The sequence below is a fragment of the Ambystoma mexicanum genome, chromosome 6p (genome assembly GCF_040938575.1).
Source record: "Ambystoma mexicanum isolate Mex_15411 chromosome 6p, UKY_AmexF1_1, whole genome shotgun sequence".
In the NCBI taxonomy this organism is placed as follows: Eukaryota; Metazoa; Chordata; class Amphibia; order Caudata; family Ambystomatidae; genus Ambystoma; species Ambystoma mexicanum.
In genome coordinates this window covers 194081393-194098193 of record NC_090935.1, presented here as the reverse complement: position 1 = coordinate 194098193, position 16801 = coordinate 194081393, and the positions used below count along the sequence as shown (strand labels likewise).

At 48.5% G+C, this 16801-nt stretch overlaps 1 protein-coding gene across 2 annotated transcripts in view; it reads right to left on the bottom strand.

Moving 5' to 3' along the window:
• Positions 1-16801, bottom strand: part of PIK3C3 (phosphatidylinositol 3-kinase catalytic subunit type 3) — a 1987152-nt gene that overhangs the window by 555787 nt on the left and 1414564 nt on the right. For both annotated transcript variants that reach the window (XM_069626883.1, XM_069626882.1), the window contains exon 18: positions 563-632. In XM_069626883.1, the coding sequence (XP_069482984.1) occupies positions 563-632 (70 nt within the window). The remainder of the gene's footprint in view (positions 1-562; positions 633-16801) is intronic.

The following is a 16801-nucleotide window of genomic DNA, read 5'->3' as shown; positions in this document are numbered from 1 at the left end:
TATAACCAGTGTTATGACACTGGAAGAGTGATGGGGACTGCATAACAGAGATTGCGTGATGCTCTCAGAAGGGTATCAGATAATAAAAAAGCAGTAAAAATGTTGCAGGTAAAAAGAATCGTGGCAAAAATGCTGTGGTTTGATCCGGTAAAGGTGTAACCCATTATACCATTTAAGGGGAGCGAGGGTTGCGGGGTGTCCCCCACTCCCCTTAAATGGTATAATGGGTCCAAGGGTTGCAGGGGTGTCCCTTGCATTCTTTACATGATTGTGGCGGCAAAACCATAGCATTTTTGCTGCAATATTTTGTATACACAGCAATTTTTGCTGTGATTTTAAGACCTGGAACCCGCAGAAGTGAGGGCCCAGTAAAGTGTGCTATCTTACCAACTGCAACATATTCTAGAAGAATAGAACTTTAAGTCAACCAATGTTGACTCTATAGTTTTAAATCCTACCATGTAACTAGGGGATGAAGCAACACAGTGTACAATGTAAAACGTAAAATACAAAAATCATTTAAAATCATTTTTTCAGTATAAAATCAAGTATGTGATCTTACCATGTTTAGTACTAGTAGCCAGAACCTTATAAGGTGTTAACTTCAGATCCAAATTCTCTTTACGTAGCAGCTGCAGTGGATATAGATAAGGATAAAGAAAACTGAATAAGAACAAGCAGATTTAAAAATCAGACAGCCACTAGTCATTCCAATATCAGCAACAATATATCTTACAGCAAACCCAGAATCAATATAACCACATTGTTTTCAGTACCAGTAAACATGGCAGACATTCTCAGAGCTCAGTGGTCTGACTTCAGAGAAGACTGCTTTGTCCCATTGGTTCGAACAGGGTCAAACCTTCACTTAAACCATGAGATCACTTGATTTGTCTCCCAAATATTTTCATAAATGCTCTGTGAAGACAAACTAAACCTGGGAAAACTATCAAAGGCACTTACCCTTCATCACTCATTAGAAATAATCTACTTTGTAACTCGTATCCCACCATTGAAAGGTTTTTCCTGGGCAGCACCTTTCGGAGTTCCACCAGCCCTTTTCCCAGGCTGCCAAAAATCGGGAATTACCTTTGATAGCCTATTGTCCTCTCCTCAAGTCCAGGAGATCAGCAGGAAATCCTACATCTAGCATCAAGTACTGAAGCACTATCTTCAATTTAGAGTATAGGTGACAAGAGACACAGTGAGCGGGGATGGATGGGAGGGGAGATGAGGAATCCATAGAAATAACATTACAGTAAGGTAATTTCTCCTTCAATTGATAGCTTTTACCCCTCCAATTCCTCACCTGATAGACTCAGAAAGCAGTAACGAAGGAGGCCGGCAGTAAGTTAAATCAAAAATGTTTGCAGCACTGCCCTGCAAAACTCATATCAGAAGCGTGAGCCACATCCAGACTATAGTGCTTTGCAAAGGAGTGTAAAGATGACCATGTTGCAGCACAATAAATCTCCCAGAGAGGGTCCCCCCTCTGCAACATGGCGGATGCAGAGAACCCCTTTGTGGAATGGGCCCTGATGCCCGTTGGTAATTCTTTCCCAGCGGCCTGGTCACATTCATCAATGCAGAGAATTATCCAATGGGATAAAGTCGGCTTTGTTGAGGGCAGGCCCTTACGGGCTAAAGAAAAGACCACGAACAGCTGGTCAGCTCTCCTGAAATCAGCTGTCCTGGCGACATAGTAACTCAACGCCCTCTTAGGGTCTAGACGTTGGAACCGTTCCTCCTGCTAGAAGGACGAGGAGGAGGAGGATAGAAGACCAGAAGGTCGAAGGACTGTGACAAGTGAAATTCTGATAAACCCCTGGGGAGGAAGCCAGGCCTCACCCCAAGTGAAACTTTCTCCCGGAAAAAGCACAGGAAGGGTGGCTTACAGCATAGGGTCCGTAGCTCAATCACCCGCATAGCGGAGGTAACAACAACCAAGAAGGCTGTTTTCAACGAGAGAAGCTGTAAAGGACAAGAGCGAATAGGCTCAAAGGGGAGTTGGCGGAAGACATGCATTACTTAACGTAATAGCATTTCTGATGATTGTATCTGCTTAGATTCACATGCTGTGCATATGTTCCGACATCCAGTGGTAACCGCGGAGTATTGCATCTTGTCTTTCCCTCCGATTGTATTTTTTTCTGCCATGAGGGAGCCCAAGGCTATAGTGAGTGAGTACATGAGGAAGACAAAAAGTATTAAGTCTATGTTCCTTCCACCACAAGCAGGGAGGTAGGGAGGGCGCATGTGAATCTAAGCAGATACAATCATCAGAAATGCTATTACGATAAGTAATGCATGTCTTCTGATGCTCGTTAATCTGCTTAGAATCACATGCTGTGCATAGACTAGCGAGCAGTACCCGGAGTCGGAGGTGGGTTGTGAGAAGGAACAGTAGTGAAAAGATGTCTCAATACTGTTTGTCCCACCTGAGAATCAGACCTAGAAGGAGTGTCTAGGCAAAAGTGTTTTGTAAAGGTGTGTACAGAACTCCAGGTTGCCGCTTGGCAAATGGACTCAAGTGGAACATTTGCAATGAATGCTATGGATGCCCCAGTGCCCCGAGTAGAATGGGCTCCGGGCTTGAAGGGCAGTTCTCTCTTAGTAAGAGTGTAACATAGTGTGATGCATTTGACAATCCACCTTGAGATAGCTGATTTAGAGACAGGATCCCCTTCTCTACCAGCTGTCACTGAAATGAAAAATTGGTTTGTTTTTCTCAGTGGTTTAGTTCTTTCCAGATAGAACATGACAGCCCTGCACACATCTAGTGTGTGTGGGCTTCTTTTGGCCATGCTAGTGGGATTCTAGAAAAAAGTAGGTAGTTCAATCGATTGGTTCACATGGAACTTCAAGATGAATTTAGGCGCACATCTGGTGTGAGTGAACAGAACTACCTTATCCCTGTGGACTGTAACAAAAGGTTCTAGATCATAAAGTGCCTGTAGTTCGCTAACCCTTCTAATAGAAGTGATAGCACTAGGAAGGTTGTTTTATAAGGCAGGTCTTTTAGACTTGCTTTATGCATTGGCTCAAAGGGAGCTCCCTTGTGCCTGGTCAAAACCACATTTAGGTCCCACGCAGGAGCTGGGCTAGAAATGGGAGGATAATTCCTTTTAACCCCTTCCATAAAGGCCTTAATGACCGGTATTTTCCACCACAACACCTTTTGTTGTGATGTGGTGTAGGCTGAGAGAGCAGCCAGATGAACCTTTAGGGAATTGAAGACCAACCCAGTGTCTAACAGATGGGTAAGGTACAGCACAATCTGTGTGGGTGAGCAATCGATGGGATTGACGCCTGTGGAATTACAGCAGATGGCAAAACATTTCCATTTGCTGTCATAGCAATAACGTGTATTAGGTTTTCTAGCTTCCCTGAGTATGTCCATGCACCTCTGAGGGAGCTGTAGGTGTCCAAATTCTATGACCTCAGGAGCCAGGCTGCTAAGTTCAGAGTTTATGGGCATGGGTGTAGGGTCTCCCCACTGTCCTGAGGCAACATGTTGTACGGGCAGGGTATTTTTACTGGTGGGGAGAGGGACATTTCCATCAGATGAGCGAACCAGGATTGGCGGGCCCACATGGGGGCCACCAGTATCATGGTAACTGGTTCCTGGTGCACCTTGCACATTATCTTGTTGAGAAGGGGAGTCGGGGGGAGGTGGGGATTTTGAAGCGTAGTCAAATTTCCCTGACCATGTTATCCAGAGACCGTTCCCCTTGGAGTGGGTCTGGGGGTACCTGGAGGCGTAGTCTTGGCATTTGGCATTCTCCTGAGTTGCAAAGATGTCGATCTCTGGGAAGCCCCATTCTGCGAAGACGTTGAACACAATGTCTTCGTGCAAACGCCATTCGTATTCTTCGGGCAGAGGAAAATCTCTGCTGAGCACATCTGCCAGAAGATTGAGTTGCCCTGGAACATGTTGGGACAACAGAAACATCTTGTGTCTGAGAGCCCATATCCAAATGTTTTAGGACACCTTGGATCGCCCTGGAGTGTGAGTGCCCCCCTGTTTGTTCAGGTAATACATGGTTGTAGTTGCCTGTTAGAATCAGCACTGTCTTTCCTTGTAGTTTCATCTGAAAGGCATTTTAATGCCTTGAACACTGCTATTAGCTCTAGTAAATTTATATGGTTGGACGCTACCTGAGGCGACCACACTCCATGTGCTGTCTGCTGAAGCAGGTGAGCCCCCCACCCCGTGATACCACTGGCTGTTGAGCCACTCTTGCATGGGACGCATGAGCATCCGCGAGTGGGGAACCAAGTATATGCACAACGCCATCATTCCTAGCAAATGCATGGCTTTACGCACCGTCACCTCCCGACTGGCTACATATTGAGGGATCTGAAAAAGCATGTTCTGAACCCTCTCGTTGGAGGGGAAGACGAGGCCGTCTTTCATCCGGATCAGAGCTCCCAGAAATTGTTTTATTTGGCTGGGGACTAGACTGAATTTCTTCTCGTTGATAGAGAATCCTAGACTGAACAGAAGGGTCTACGGTTTTTTGAGTGTTCAAAAAACATGTGTCGTACGAGTCCCCTGTTATGAGCCAGTCGTCGAGGTAACGGTAAACCGGGACGGATGACCTGCGCAGGTGTGCTGCAGCTACTGCCAGGACCTTCTAAAAACACCCTTGGTGTAACGCTCACCTGGTTCCCACGGAGGCGCAGGCGTGGTCTGGACGGCAGTGGCCTCTTCGAAGGAGATGTTCAGCACCTTGAAGATGGAGTGGGCTGGGTTCCCAAATCCGGCTTGTCTGGCTCGGATGAATACCTTTCTGTGAGCGAAAAGGAAGTGTTAATACTCTACGGGTTTTGTGTTGATCTCCCGTTCCCCTTCTCACCCTCCTTGCAACCCTTCTGTAATTCCCTGTGGAGACTCACCTTAGGGATTGAAAAGGCGAGCTCTCCATCCTGCTTCTGATGCAGGGGCGCGTTGGGATCCAGTTACGTCACTGGATAGTAAGCTCGAGTTCACTTGTCTGTTCCGGTAAGTACCGTAAATGTTTATGGCAAGCTTGAGTCTAAACTGTTCCTCTTCTCTTTTGCAGGTAATGGAAGACTCCGGGCTGAGGGCGGTTTCCGTCGAAAACCTGATTTCAGGTGAGTTTTGGTGTAGGAACACTACTGTCTTTTCCGGTCTCTTTTTCCTTAGGGGCCGGAGTTCGAGAATGCCGAAGAAATGGAGCCGGTACGAAGCAGAAGCTGAGTCCGACCTGTAAGCAGGTAAGTTTAAAATAGTTTGTTTGCTACGGTTCTTGCATTCACTAATGTGATGTTTGCTTTTTCCCCATAGGGGCCGGGGTGCTGAAATGCCCAAGGAATGGCATCGAGCCGAAGGTAAGAAGAATTAGCTTGGCGGGTAAGTGCTTCTTGGTTATTTTCCCCTTCTCACCTTGCTTTCTTCTCTTCGTCTCCCCGTAAGTGCTGGAATGCTGCAGGAGATCCGGATGGGCGTTGCAGAGCCGAAGGCGTCACGTACAGGTAAGAGAAGTGCGCCGAGAGATATATGCGACGCGGTGAGTATTTAAAATGATGTCTTTTTGCAGAAACATTGGCGCGCTGAATCCGGAATGCAGCTTTAACAGGTAAGGTTTGTTTTCACCTGTTTCTTCTTCCCTTTTCTATCCTTAGGTGTTTCCAGGATGCTGGCAGGCGTGGTCGAGGACTGGAGCAGGAGCAGGCACGGTGAGCGTCCAGCTGCTATGAGCAGAACAACGCGAAGCGTGGTTTGCTGTCTGGGCGTGGCTTAAATAGCCTTTCAAGTAGTCCCAGGTATGTATCCTTCCACTGAAGGTATGTATCCTGCCACCAGCCACACCCGTGTGGTTAAGTAGTTCCTTTTTCATCTGGAAGTTGTAGAATGATCTGCCAGGTAAGGAAATTGCAGCATGGTCTGCCAGGTAAGTTTGCACCAAACACATTTCCTTCCATATCTTGTATGAGCCTGGCGCCGATGGTGCCAGGGCTGTTATCCCTTATGAGCCTGACGCCAACGGCACCAGGACAGAGTCCAAAGAGCCCGTATCTGGGGTGGCTGGGACTTCCCTAGTATACATGTTGCCTGCCTCTGAGGGTGCCGGGCCCTGTCTGGCTCCTTGGAGGTAGACATCATGACACTTGGCACCGAGGCGATGCCGAAGGGGAGTACCTTCAATTGGTAATGCCTGTCCTTTATCATGAACCTTAGATATTTTCTGTGCACTGGCAACCTTGAAATACGAAAGTATGCATCTTTCATATCCAATGTTGCCATGTAGTCCCCCTGTTTCAACAGTGGGATCAGCTTCTGTAGCGTTACCATGCAAAACTTCTGAGGTTTTATGAACTTGTTAGCTGGGCACAGATCTAGAACAGGGCGCATGGTGAGGTCCTTTTTGGGTAAAAGGAAGTACACTGAATAAATACCCTTGTTTACCTGAAGAATAGGGACGGCTTCTATGGCGTCCTTTCCCAGCAGTGCTTCCACCTCTTGATGCAGGATCTCCAGGTGTTCCAGTGAAAGGAGCCGTGAGCGTGGTGGTCTGAATTGTGGAGGTCGGGCAAATTCCACACAGTACCTGTGGGCGACCGTCTTTATGACCCACTGGTCTGAAGTTATCCCCTCCCATGCCGTGAGGAAAGATGTTAAGCGCCCCCCCGACCGGGGTGACATGGGAAGGGACCTGGATCTGATGGTCACTTCTGACCGGAGGCTGCAGCTCGCTCCTCTGGGATTGGGGCCTCTACCTCTGGGTTTGCCACGTGCTGACCCCTTGGAGGGTAGTATGCGGGGCTACCTGATGTTTGTCCGGTATTGAAGTTTCCGTGCCATAGTTGTTCTGACTTGCATGGGACTTCCCTCGAAAGGACCGCCGAAAGTTATTTCCTCTCTGGGTGGAAGGTCTGAGTGATTTGTTGTAGAGACTTAATAGTCTCATTCTCTTTTTTTGGCTGTCCCTAGGGCCTCATCGACCGCCTTTACGAAGAGGTTAGCTTCTTCAATCGGTTTATCGATGAGCGAAGCCTGTGTTTCGGGCTTAAACCCTGAGGTACACAGCCAAGCGTGCCTTTTGCGTAAGGTGCCTTGGGCTAGAGACCTGCCTGCTATTTCAGCCGTGTCCACAGTGTTCTTTATCACATTCTGGTTCACCTGCCTTCCTGCAGCCACAATAGAGAGAAGCTTGGACTTGACGGGTTCTGGGACCTCTTGGAGGCGTTCCTGAAGTAGGTTCCACTGAGCGTCAGCATAACTCGCTAGCAGCGTAGTATTATTCGCTATACGCATGTTATATGCGGCAGCCAAGGTGACTCGCTTGCCTAAGGCATACAGCCTCTTGGATTCCCTATCCGGGGGTGCTTCCCACATGGCAAGGGGTACACTTCTGCCCATTTCCGGGTGGTAGTCACTACCAAAGAATCGGGGGTGGCATGCCCTTTAATGTATTGTGGGTCCGAAGACGACCGAAATCATTTTTCACCTCTTGGGTTCACTGCCCGGGTTTGAGCTGGTGACACAAGGGAGGGAGCCAGTCTTATCTTAATAGAATTAAGGAGGTGAATGGCCTGGCTAGAAGGAGGTTTTTCCTTAAGAATATCCTCTACAAAGTCCTGCTCAGGCACTGCCTCTTGAGTAGAGATTTGAAAATGCTCAGCTGCCTTTTTTAACATGGTATTAAAGGCCATTTGGTAGTCTACAGGCGAGGCCTGGCGCGCCGGGGTGGACAGAGGGGAATCCAGGCACAGTACATCAGTGTCCTGATCTTAATGGGGAAGCGTTGGGGAAGCGTCCATGGGTCCACCCCCACTTGCTGGGTTTCTTCCCAATTGTCCGTGGCGTCCGCCTGGTCCTCATTATAATTTTGTAGGAAGGAAGTTTCTTCATCTTCACTGTAAATGTCCCGACAAGTGTCCATCTGGACGATGTCTTCCTGCTGGACGGGGACATTAGGTTGATCTTCCTGGAAATGTGCAGCAGAATGAAGATTAGGCTCTCCACGAGATCTTTTCGGGGAAGGATGCTCAGAAAAACTAATAATTCTTTCAAGACAGTCCATACACCCTTCATATTTCTCCCTTGTGCATTTAGAGGACCCAGAGGGCCTACGGGTAGAAAAGCGTCATCTTCCGCCCTGCGGCACCGAAATTTCTCTCTCAGGGGGTTGAAAAGAGGCTCTTGACTGTCCTCATAGGTATCGTGAGAATCAGGACTTCATGGCGCATCCGCGGTCTGTCCCATGTTTTTCGGTGGAACAGGAATAAACCCAACCGCCGAAGTAATTCTCTCGATGCTGTCTCCGATTATCGCCGAATCGGTGTGAGACAGTGGCTCCGAAGGTCTATCGGTAGATTTATTGCCTTTCGCTGCGTTAGAGAGCCTTAGGGTCTGTTTTTCGACTTGAGGTATAGTCGTAATATTTGGGTTTACCGCTGCCTTTCGGGACCAGTGTAGCATCGGATTTCTGCGCTTCGGCGTGTAAATCTGATTTAGGGATAACGCCCTCGTTACTTTTCGAATGTCCCGTTGCATGACGCTGCTGCGGATGGGGGGAAAGGCTTTGGATCTGTACGATCCGAGGAAACCGCCGAAATTTTCAACGGCCCTGTTGGCGCTTTCACCTTTTCGACATACCCCTCGAAATAGGTGTAGGAGTTATGTGCTTAGTGAAATGCGATTTTACGCCCCTGTTGCTGGGTGTTGTGCCTGAAGCGAGACCAGAGTCAGGTCTTAAAGGGTCGGGGATGGGCATGGCGGACCTAGAATTGTCCGCCTCGAGGTCTATCACATCCGCAATGCATGTTTGGTCATCGGATGTACCCCTGTCACTTTCGGCGGGTGTGGCGGTGGGGGAAGAGGCCTCCACCCGTGACATAACGTAAGCGGCTAACCGCTTTACACAACTCTCCTTAAGGGTCTTAGGCCGAAGGAGTTTACAAGCCGCACACCGCTTCTCGTCGTGATCTAAGGGGAAACAGGAGTTGCACGTCCTGTGTTCGTCCTTCCAAGGATATCTGACCCTACACTTAGGGCAGAACCTAATAGGAGTCCTTTCCATAGCAAAAGGAAAAGATGACCAGACCTAAAGGGTAAAGAGGCGGAAAGAGGAAAGACATACTGAAAATATGGCCACCCCGACCCCACTCTCCCTAGTGTAAAGGTCGGCCAGACGGCCTGACCACGTGGAAGTTTCAGCCGCTGGATCTTAGGTGCCGAAATCCACCGCTGTAGACAAATCCCCCGCAGACTTTGTCGAAGTTGTTCTTGGCGTCAAAGTGACTTAACGGGGAATAACGACAAGTCGGTATAAGATAAACAAGGTCTCTTATGTAAGAGCTCCGCTATAGGGCGACCAGTTATCTGTGCGGAAAAAAACAATCTGAGGGACCTCGGCACGTGAGGGATTTTGGGTACACTACATGTCACAATAGGGATAGGGTTACAGACAAGCCTATGCTGACGTCCCCTTTCGATCCCCGAAAGTCAAGATGCAATACTCCACGGTTACCACTGGATGTCGGACCATATGCACAACATGTGATTCTAAACAGATTAACAAGCAGCAGAAACTTATTTACAAGGCCTTTCAGGAATTGTGCCATTACCGAGATCGTAAAAAACAAACGTTGATGCAGGGATAACTTGAACACAAACAAGGCCACCAAATATAACTGTGGTAACCTGAAGGCCTGCAGAGACCAGTAACAAAAGGAACTCCATCAGTGTAGTGGTGGGGCAAGAGATGGGATCAATCTTGCGTTCCCTGCACCACACCTCAAATCTTCTCCATCTATACACGTACAAAGATCTTGGAGATGGTCTGCGTGCAGCCAGCAACACCTCCAGCACTTCCTCAGAGAGGTCCCAGTCATTATATCCCATCCTCTCAAGATCCATGCACGTAGGTTGAGGGATTCCGGGGTCGGATGGAGTATCCAGCCTTCCGACTGGTTTAGGAGATCCGGACGCCGAAGCAACAGGTGAGGTGGACAGATGGACAGATCCAAGAGATCGGAAGATCATGGTCACTCGAAACCTCTTCCACCTACGGAGAACCCATGGAATGAAAGGAATCAGAGGGAAGGAACAAGTTACTTTCTTTTAAGTATTGTTCTCCAGCATGGGTCTGGCATGGATTCACATGCTCATGAATATTGCCAGTTGTCAGGATGGGAATCTTCGGTAAAAGATAAAACAGTTTCACTTTCACTTACAAACTGTATTTCTCCTCTAATCCAATCACTGTCCTCTGGATCATGCTGCCCCCTACCAATGACAGTCCTCTCCCTAAGCCACTCCTCTGGAAATCATCTTCAGATTTGGTAAGCACGTAAAGTGGCAATATGATCAAGAGGAGCAGCAGAGGGGTAGGAGAGAGGGTTCACATGTGACTCCATGCCAGACCCATGCTGGAGAACAAAGGTTACAGGTCAGTAATGTGTTCCTTCTCCAGCATGGGGTCTGGCATGGATTCACATGCTTATGAATAACGAATACATAGCAGTACAACGTCACACAACCACAGGAGTGGCAAGGCTCAACAGAAGCAATTACTCTCACCTCTAGAACAGACTCTCCTCAAGCAAACCCGTTGCGTAGCACTTCTTGGCCGACTCCGGACTCCTCCCTAGAATCCCTGTCGATGCAGTAGAACTTCGTGGAGGTGTGCGTGGACCTACACGAGGCAGCCCTGCAGATGTCCAGCAGGGGCACACCAGACAGGTACACCGTCCTAGCAGCGATCGCTCTGGTGGAGCGGTCTCTCGAACGGCCGGACAGCGGTCGGTTCGCCAAATGATGACAGTGTGTGATGCAGCCAGAGAGCCACCTGGAGATCGAAGCCTTGGACAAGGCCTTCCCATGGTTCACAGGACCAAAGTTCACGAACAGCTGAGACGTCTTCCGAAAACTCTTATGCGTTTCACGTAGAACTTCAGGGCACGAGCAACGTTCAGCGAGTGCAAGGCCCTTTCAGCCAGTAACAAAGGCTTCAGGAAAAACACAGATAACATCAAAGGCTTGTTGAGGTGTAACTCCGATGGAACCTTCGGCATTAAAGAGGGGTGCGTCCGCATATCACCCTCGACTCGTGGAAAGTCAAATATGGTTGTTTGCAGGATAGGGCCTGGATCTCACCCACCCTCCTGGCAGAGGTGATGGCCACAAGGAAAGCCGTTTTCCACGTGAGTAACTTGAGAGGAGTCTGGTGCAAAGGCTCGAAGGGGGCCGCTAGAGCCTCGTCGGCACAATGTTGAGTTCCCATGCTGGGGCAGGAGGCTTCACCGGCGGGAAAAATCAAAACAGTCCTTTGAGGAACTCCTTGATGAGACAGTGAGACCAAACAGAAGATCGTCTTGGAGACCTGGTGTAGCGGGAGATAGCCGCCAGATGCACCTTGATAGAGGCGTGCTCCAGTCCAGCCGTGGCCAAGTATAACAAGTACAGAATCTGCAGGGCCGTGACCCTCAGAGAGGCGATCTTCTGCGACCGGCACCACGTAGCGAAGCGCTTCCACTTGTGACCGTAACACTTTAAAGTGGAGGATGCTCTGGGCTTTGCAAGGACCTCCCTGCTGTCCGACGGCAACTCGCATCCTCCAAACTCTAGGCTGCAGGAGCCAAGCCCTCAGTTTCAGCGATCCTGCGTCGTGATGCAGGATTGCGTCGTCTTCTCTGGTAAAAAGATCTGGGACTACTGGCAGTGTGACCAGAGGGGACGCTGACAGGCTCAGAAGGTCCGGATAACAAATCTGTCTCTGCCACGCCGGGATGATGAGTATCATCCTGCATCTGCACTGTTTGAATGTGTTGATGACTCGTAGCAGGAGAGGCAATGGAGGAAATGCATACAGAAACAGGCTTTCCCACGGGAAGGAGAACGCGTCCCCTAGGCTCCTCAGTTGGTGGAATCTGCTGGCAAATGTCTGGCATTTGGAGTTTGCTGCCTTCGCAAACAGATCGATCTGGGGCCTGCACCATTTGATGAAGATGCGGCCCACCTGCTCCTGCCGAAGTTACCATTCGTGGCAGGAGTGCAAATCCCTGCTGAGGTAATCTGCAATGGTGTTCTTGACTTCCAACAGGTGAAGAGGAACGAGGAACATCTCTTGTCCAATGGCCCAGTGCCCCAAGTCCTGCGCCTCTTTGGAGAGCGCTGGGGACCAGGTTCCCCCCTGTTACCTCATGTAGAACATCGTAGTGGTGTTGTCCGTGAAGTACAAGTGGCGGAGTACAAGGGTGGCAAGTTGACCTTTTGTTGCTCGCTCTGTGCTGCACAACTTACTTTTGTGAATCACTGTCAGTTCTTACTACAGAGCAATTTTGACATCGTTGCAACTGCGTATTTGTGCTTCAACGCTCACAGCTGTTAGGGAGAATTCTCTGTTTAGGCTGAATTTCCTAACCTAGTGAGTCCCCCAGCGGCTTTGCTGGATTTCTGGAGTTTGTTTTTCTCATCCTGCCAAGAGTGAGACTCTTTTCCTCCCACTCTTGGACATGAATGTGGTTGATTTCTTTGAATGTCAATGTGTTCTATGGGGTCTTTTACTCCATAGGGCCTCATGTGTTTTGCTATTTGTGTTACACCGCACCCTCCGTGCCGTAACACTGGGGTGTCCTAGCGGATCCCCACCATAGACTCCATACCCTGGGACTGACTACTGTCTCCCAGGGCATGTAAAGTCACCATTGGCTTTACTAGAGCTAAATTTACTAACAGAACTAGTACAAACCATCCTATTGTGGACGTACTGGTAGGGGTAATTCGATTACCCCTGGATCTTTTGTTCGAGGGGGCACTGTCCCGTCCCCCCTCGTCAAGTTTTGGCTGGTGGCAGTGGATACTATTTTTTATATTCGACCGCGAATATATTCCTATGGGATTCGTCCCATTGTTGGAGGCTAATACTTTTTCACGTTAGTCTCTAACATACCGCCGGTTTATTTGTCTTAAATAAATCCACCGGTTGGTATTTTCTGCCAGAACTCGGTTTTTAAAATGGCGTATGTGTTCGCCTCTGTAACTCCGAACCAAAGGTTGAGCCCTTTGTTCCACTTTTGGCGAGCTTCTGCACAGAAGCCCTCCAGAGTGGTGCCATTCTGTCTGGGTACCACAGGGGGTGTGGGAGGGGGTTTAGGCACCCTGGACTGAGTTGCCTTGCCAACTCAAGTCGCACCCTGGTGTGATTGGCTCGAGTGGTGAGCCGCCCCGCTCACCACTTAGCATGTTTGAGTGACAGCTAGGCTGAATGAATGGGGGTTTTCTGCATAAAAGCAGGGCTTTTGGGACTGGAACTTCAGAAGTCGCCACAGGACCTAAGAATCCGACGAGGGTAAAGCTGACCCGACCTGCAACGACGACACCTCCGGTGGAACCCTGCTGAACCGACTCACCACTTCCTGACGACAGAGGAGATCTCCCTGCTGGAGAGTCTTCTTTCCCTGACTGGTGGGAACAACCAATCCCTTGCTTTTTCTTCGATTCCAGGACGTCTAGTGGTCGAATTGCCCGTGCTGAGCACCCCGGCAACCGGATAGCCACTAACCACTGTACCGCGACCAAAAGGTGGTGCCTTGTGATTGAGCACTCCGCGGCTGGTCTCTTCCCTGGTGGTGCAACGATCTTCAAACTTTTCCTCGACGACGAGATCCTCTCATCTTCTGGCAAAGCCCCGACTTGCATCCACCACCAGGAACAACTGCCCCCGCCGGGGCGGACTCTTCACTTACAAGGTACTTTGTCCGCCTGGCTGCCCTTGTGACGGTTAGCGTGAGGTGTCTTAAATCCTTACCTTTCCATTGGGTCGCCTCCAGACCTTCTTAAACGTTTGTTCTAAACTGGTCCAACCTTGCTGTGACATTTTGCTACAAAGACTTGAAGTGCATTTCCACTGTGATACTTTTGGGACATATAGCTTTGCCTCTCTCCGAGTGGGCCTGGCCTCTGAACTTTGTGATTTACAGTAGACCCTGCCTTGCTCTCCTTGTATTTGTTTCGTAAAAGTGTTGGTACTAAACTGGTTTCATACCCTGCCTTTTTCTCTCCCTTTCTAACGAATACTAGAGTGCCATCTAGGTTAAAGCATTCACCTCTGTCTGCAAATAAGTGGTGCCGTTGAACCTAGACTTGTCAAAATATTGTTATGGGATTGATATATACTTATAGTAATTGTGATTGAAGTTGTTTGCCATATTAGTGCCAGTGTGTTTTTCATAGAGGTGTTTTTAAATAAATAATGATATATCTTTACACCCAAGCTCTGTTCCGTGTCTGCTTGTTCTACTATGTAAATTGCCCTATCGTGTATACTCCAAATACGGCCTAACTCGTCTTGAGAGAAGTCTGACTGCACAGCCACAGCTACCAGGTAAATCTGGGTGGTACAGACTACTGCTACCAATTGGGTTTACTGCTAACTCCTGTAGACTTAAGCTTTTTGCAGTGGTCCCAGAGGGAACTGCACAGGTTTCTGCCTAACAACAGCACAGATCTTTCTTTGGTCTACTGCGAACGTGAAGTTAACCAACCATTTCGACTGCAGGGGGTGTAGTCTCACTGCCTTGGAACCTGGCCTGACTGCTCATTAACCCCAACTACGACACGGTAAGCAGCTAACTGTGTTTTCTACAACCTTTGCAATCACTAAGAAGCAATATGCCGGTACCTAAACTTCAGAGTGGGAGGCTTCTAATCATAGAGAAGGGTCTAGCAGCCCTTAAAGAGAGAGAGGGGAGGGCATGGCTCTCGCAGACTGTGCGGATACTCAGCGGTCAACAGTGGTGTCAAACAAAGTCTCCTTGAAGGGAAATGAACGGCAGGCGTCCTCGTGTCTTGCCCACATCGTATCTTCTCCCCTTCCCCCTTCCTTTCACAGGTGTTGATAGGTTCAGTTTGCGGCATCGGCCATCAGGGCTGCCTGTGAGACAGCTCACAGAGGACTGAATGATTTCTTCAATGGCCAACCTTGTGCCCACTGCTCAAATCACAGCACTACCCTAGAGGTAGAACTTGTTGCTTCTATGTTTACTACGCCGAGTGAGAGGGAGACTCTGGGGCCTACGTTTTGTTCTGGCTTGCAGCACCCCCCTAATCCCAACACTGAATCATTCAATGACTTTGGATGATTCCTACGAAAAACTTTGCGACAATTCGGACGGGATCTCTAATAGAACTTACAAGTCCCACTCCCTGGGGACCCATCCTCCTATGCAATTGAACGACCCTCCCAATAGCTTGCCTGCTTAACCAATCTTACGTAAGAACAATCCAAAGTCCATATAAAGCGGCCCCCCTGTGGGTTTTTCTTCACGCTCAGTAACATGGAGATGAGAAGGGATTCCACCATACTTCCACAGATTGACTCATTGGGGCCCGCTTCTATTTTGGCACTTCACCTGGTGCTAGGATCTATGCTCAGGCTATACGACAATACCAAAGACATCACTCAGGACCATGCAAAGAAACTAGTCTTATCGGATTCTAAGATGTCCAAATTGTTGAAAACCAAAACCTTCCAATGCCGACCTCAATTGCTTCCAAAAGCAATTGTGGGGATTAGGACGTCTGGGAAGTCTCTGTAACACCTCCATTAGACTTGCATGCATCACCTAACAGAGAACGCAGTCCTACTCCCGACACCCCATCAATGTTGGTAGACATACAGCTGAGTGAAGTTGCCCCATTACAGGATGACGGCAACCTACAGGGGGTATCCATTGAGCCAGAGCATGAGACTATGGAAGAGGCTCCCAATATCATTGAGAGCCCCCAGCAACTACAATCAAGAAATCAATGCACTAACAAATCCGAAAAGAAAAAGGAACAGCAAAAAAAAAAAAGAACTATAAAAATCTTCCAGCAGCAAATTTGAACAAAAGAAAAAAGAATTCCAAATTCTTAAACACCCTTTCGGGTGAGGATACAGTTAAGGACTTGGCTGTGGAAGTAATTTCTCTGTCTGCCACAGCCCATGACCTACGAGAAGGAGATACTCTCGAACAGCAGAGTCCCAAGAGGCCAAATAACATAAAACAAAGTAAGATGACAATTTCTGGCCAATCCTACTCCGACAATTCGCACTCCACCTCAAACCATTAGTGCATCGTCATTAGTTCCGAACTTCTTGGATCCCCAGCAGGCTGATATAGAGCCTACTGTTCTACCATCCCGGACAAGGGATTCAGGACTGGCCCATTCTGAGCTTAACGGTCTACTAACTTCCCACAGGGACAACCCTTTCAGGGGTATCATTATGGCGTGTGACCTTTTTCTACATTCAAATGATCACCAACCTATGAACAGAACTCAAATGCTCAGAGGTTCCCAAGAAATCCCATCACTATGAGCCTTGCGCTCGGATGACATCACGTGAGTAATCTTCCCCAAGTACGGCTCTAGCTGATAGGTTTGTCATTTCAAGTTCAATATTATTGCACAAATTGTCTGGAATGAGCGTGAACTGCTGAAGATGGTGGGCTACGATCTATTTGATCTTCACGATCAACTGCCCTGGCTGACTACCTGTCACCTCAATCCTTTTCCTTTCTTGGGAATTTGAACCTACATGACACCAAGACTTTGTCTGGTCCAATGGTGGCTTTAGAGGACTGGTCAAAGATTAAACAAGCAAAAAACCTGCTGCAGGACGGGGTATGTAAATTCTTATCTTGGAACGTTTGGGGCTTCCACAACTTGTCTAAGGGGATTCACACTAGGGTTGGGGAATCTAACATTCTTTTTTGCAGGAGACGATGGCCACAAGTCCCTTTGTCTTGTAGGGGTTTCATTCGTACAGCAAGAATGCTATCAGGG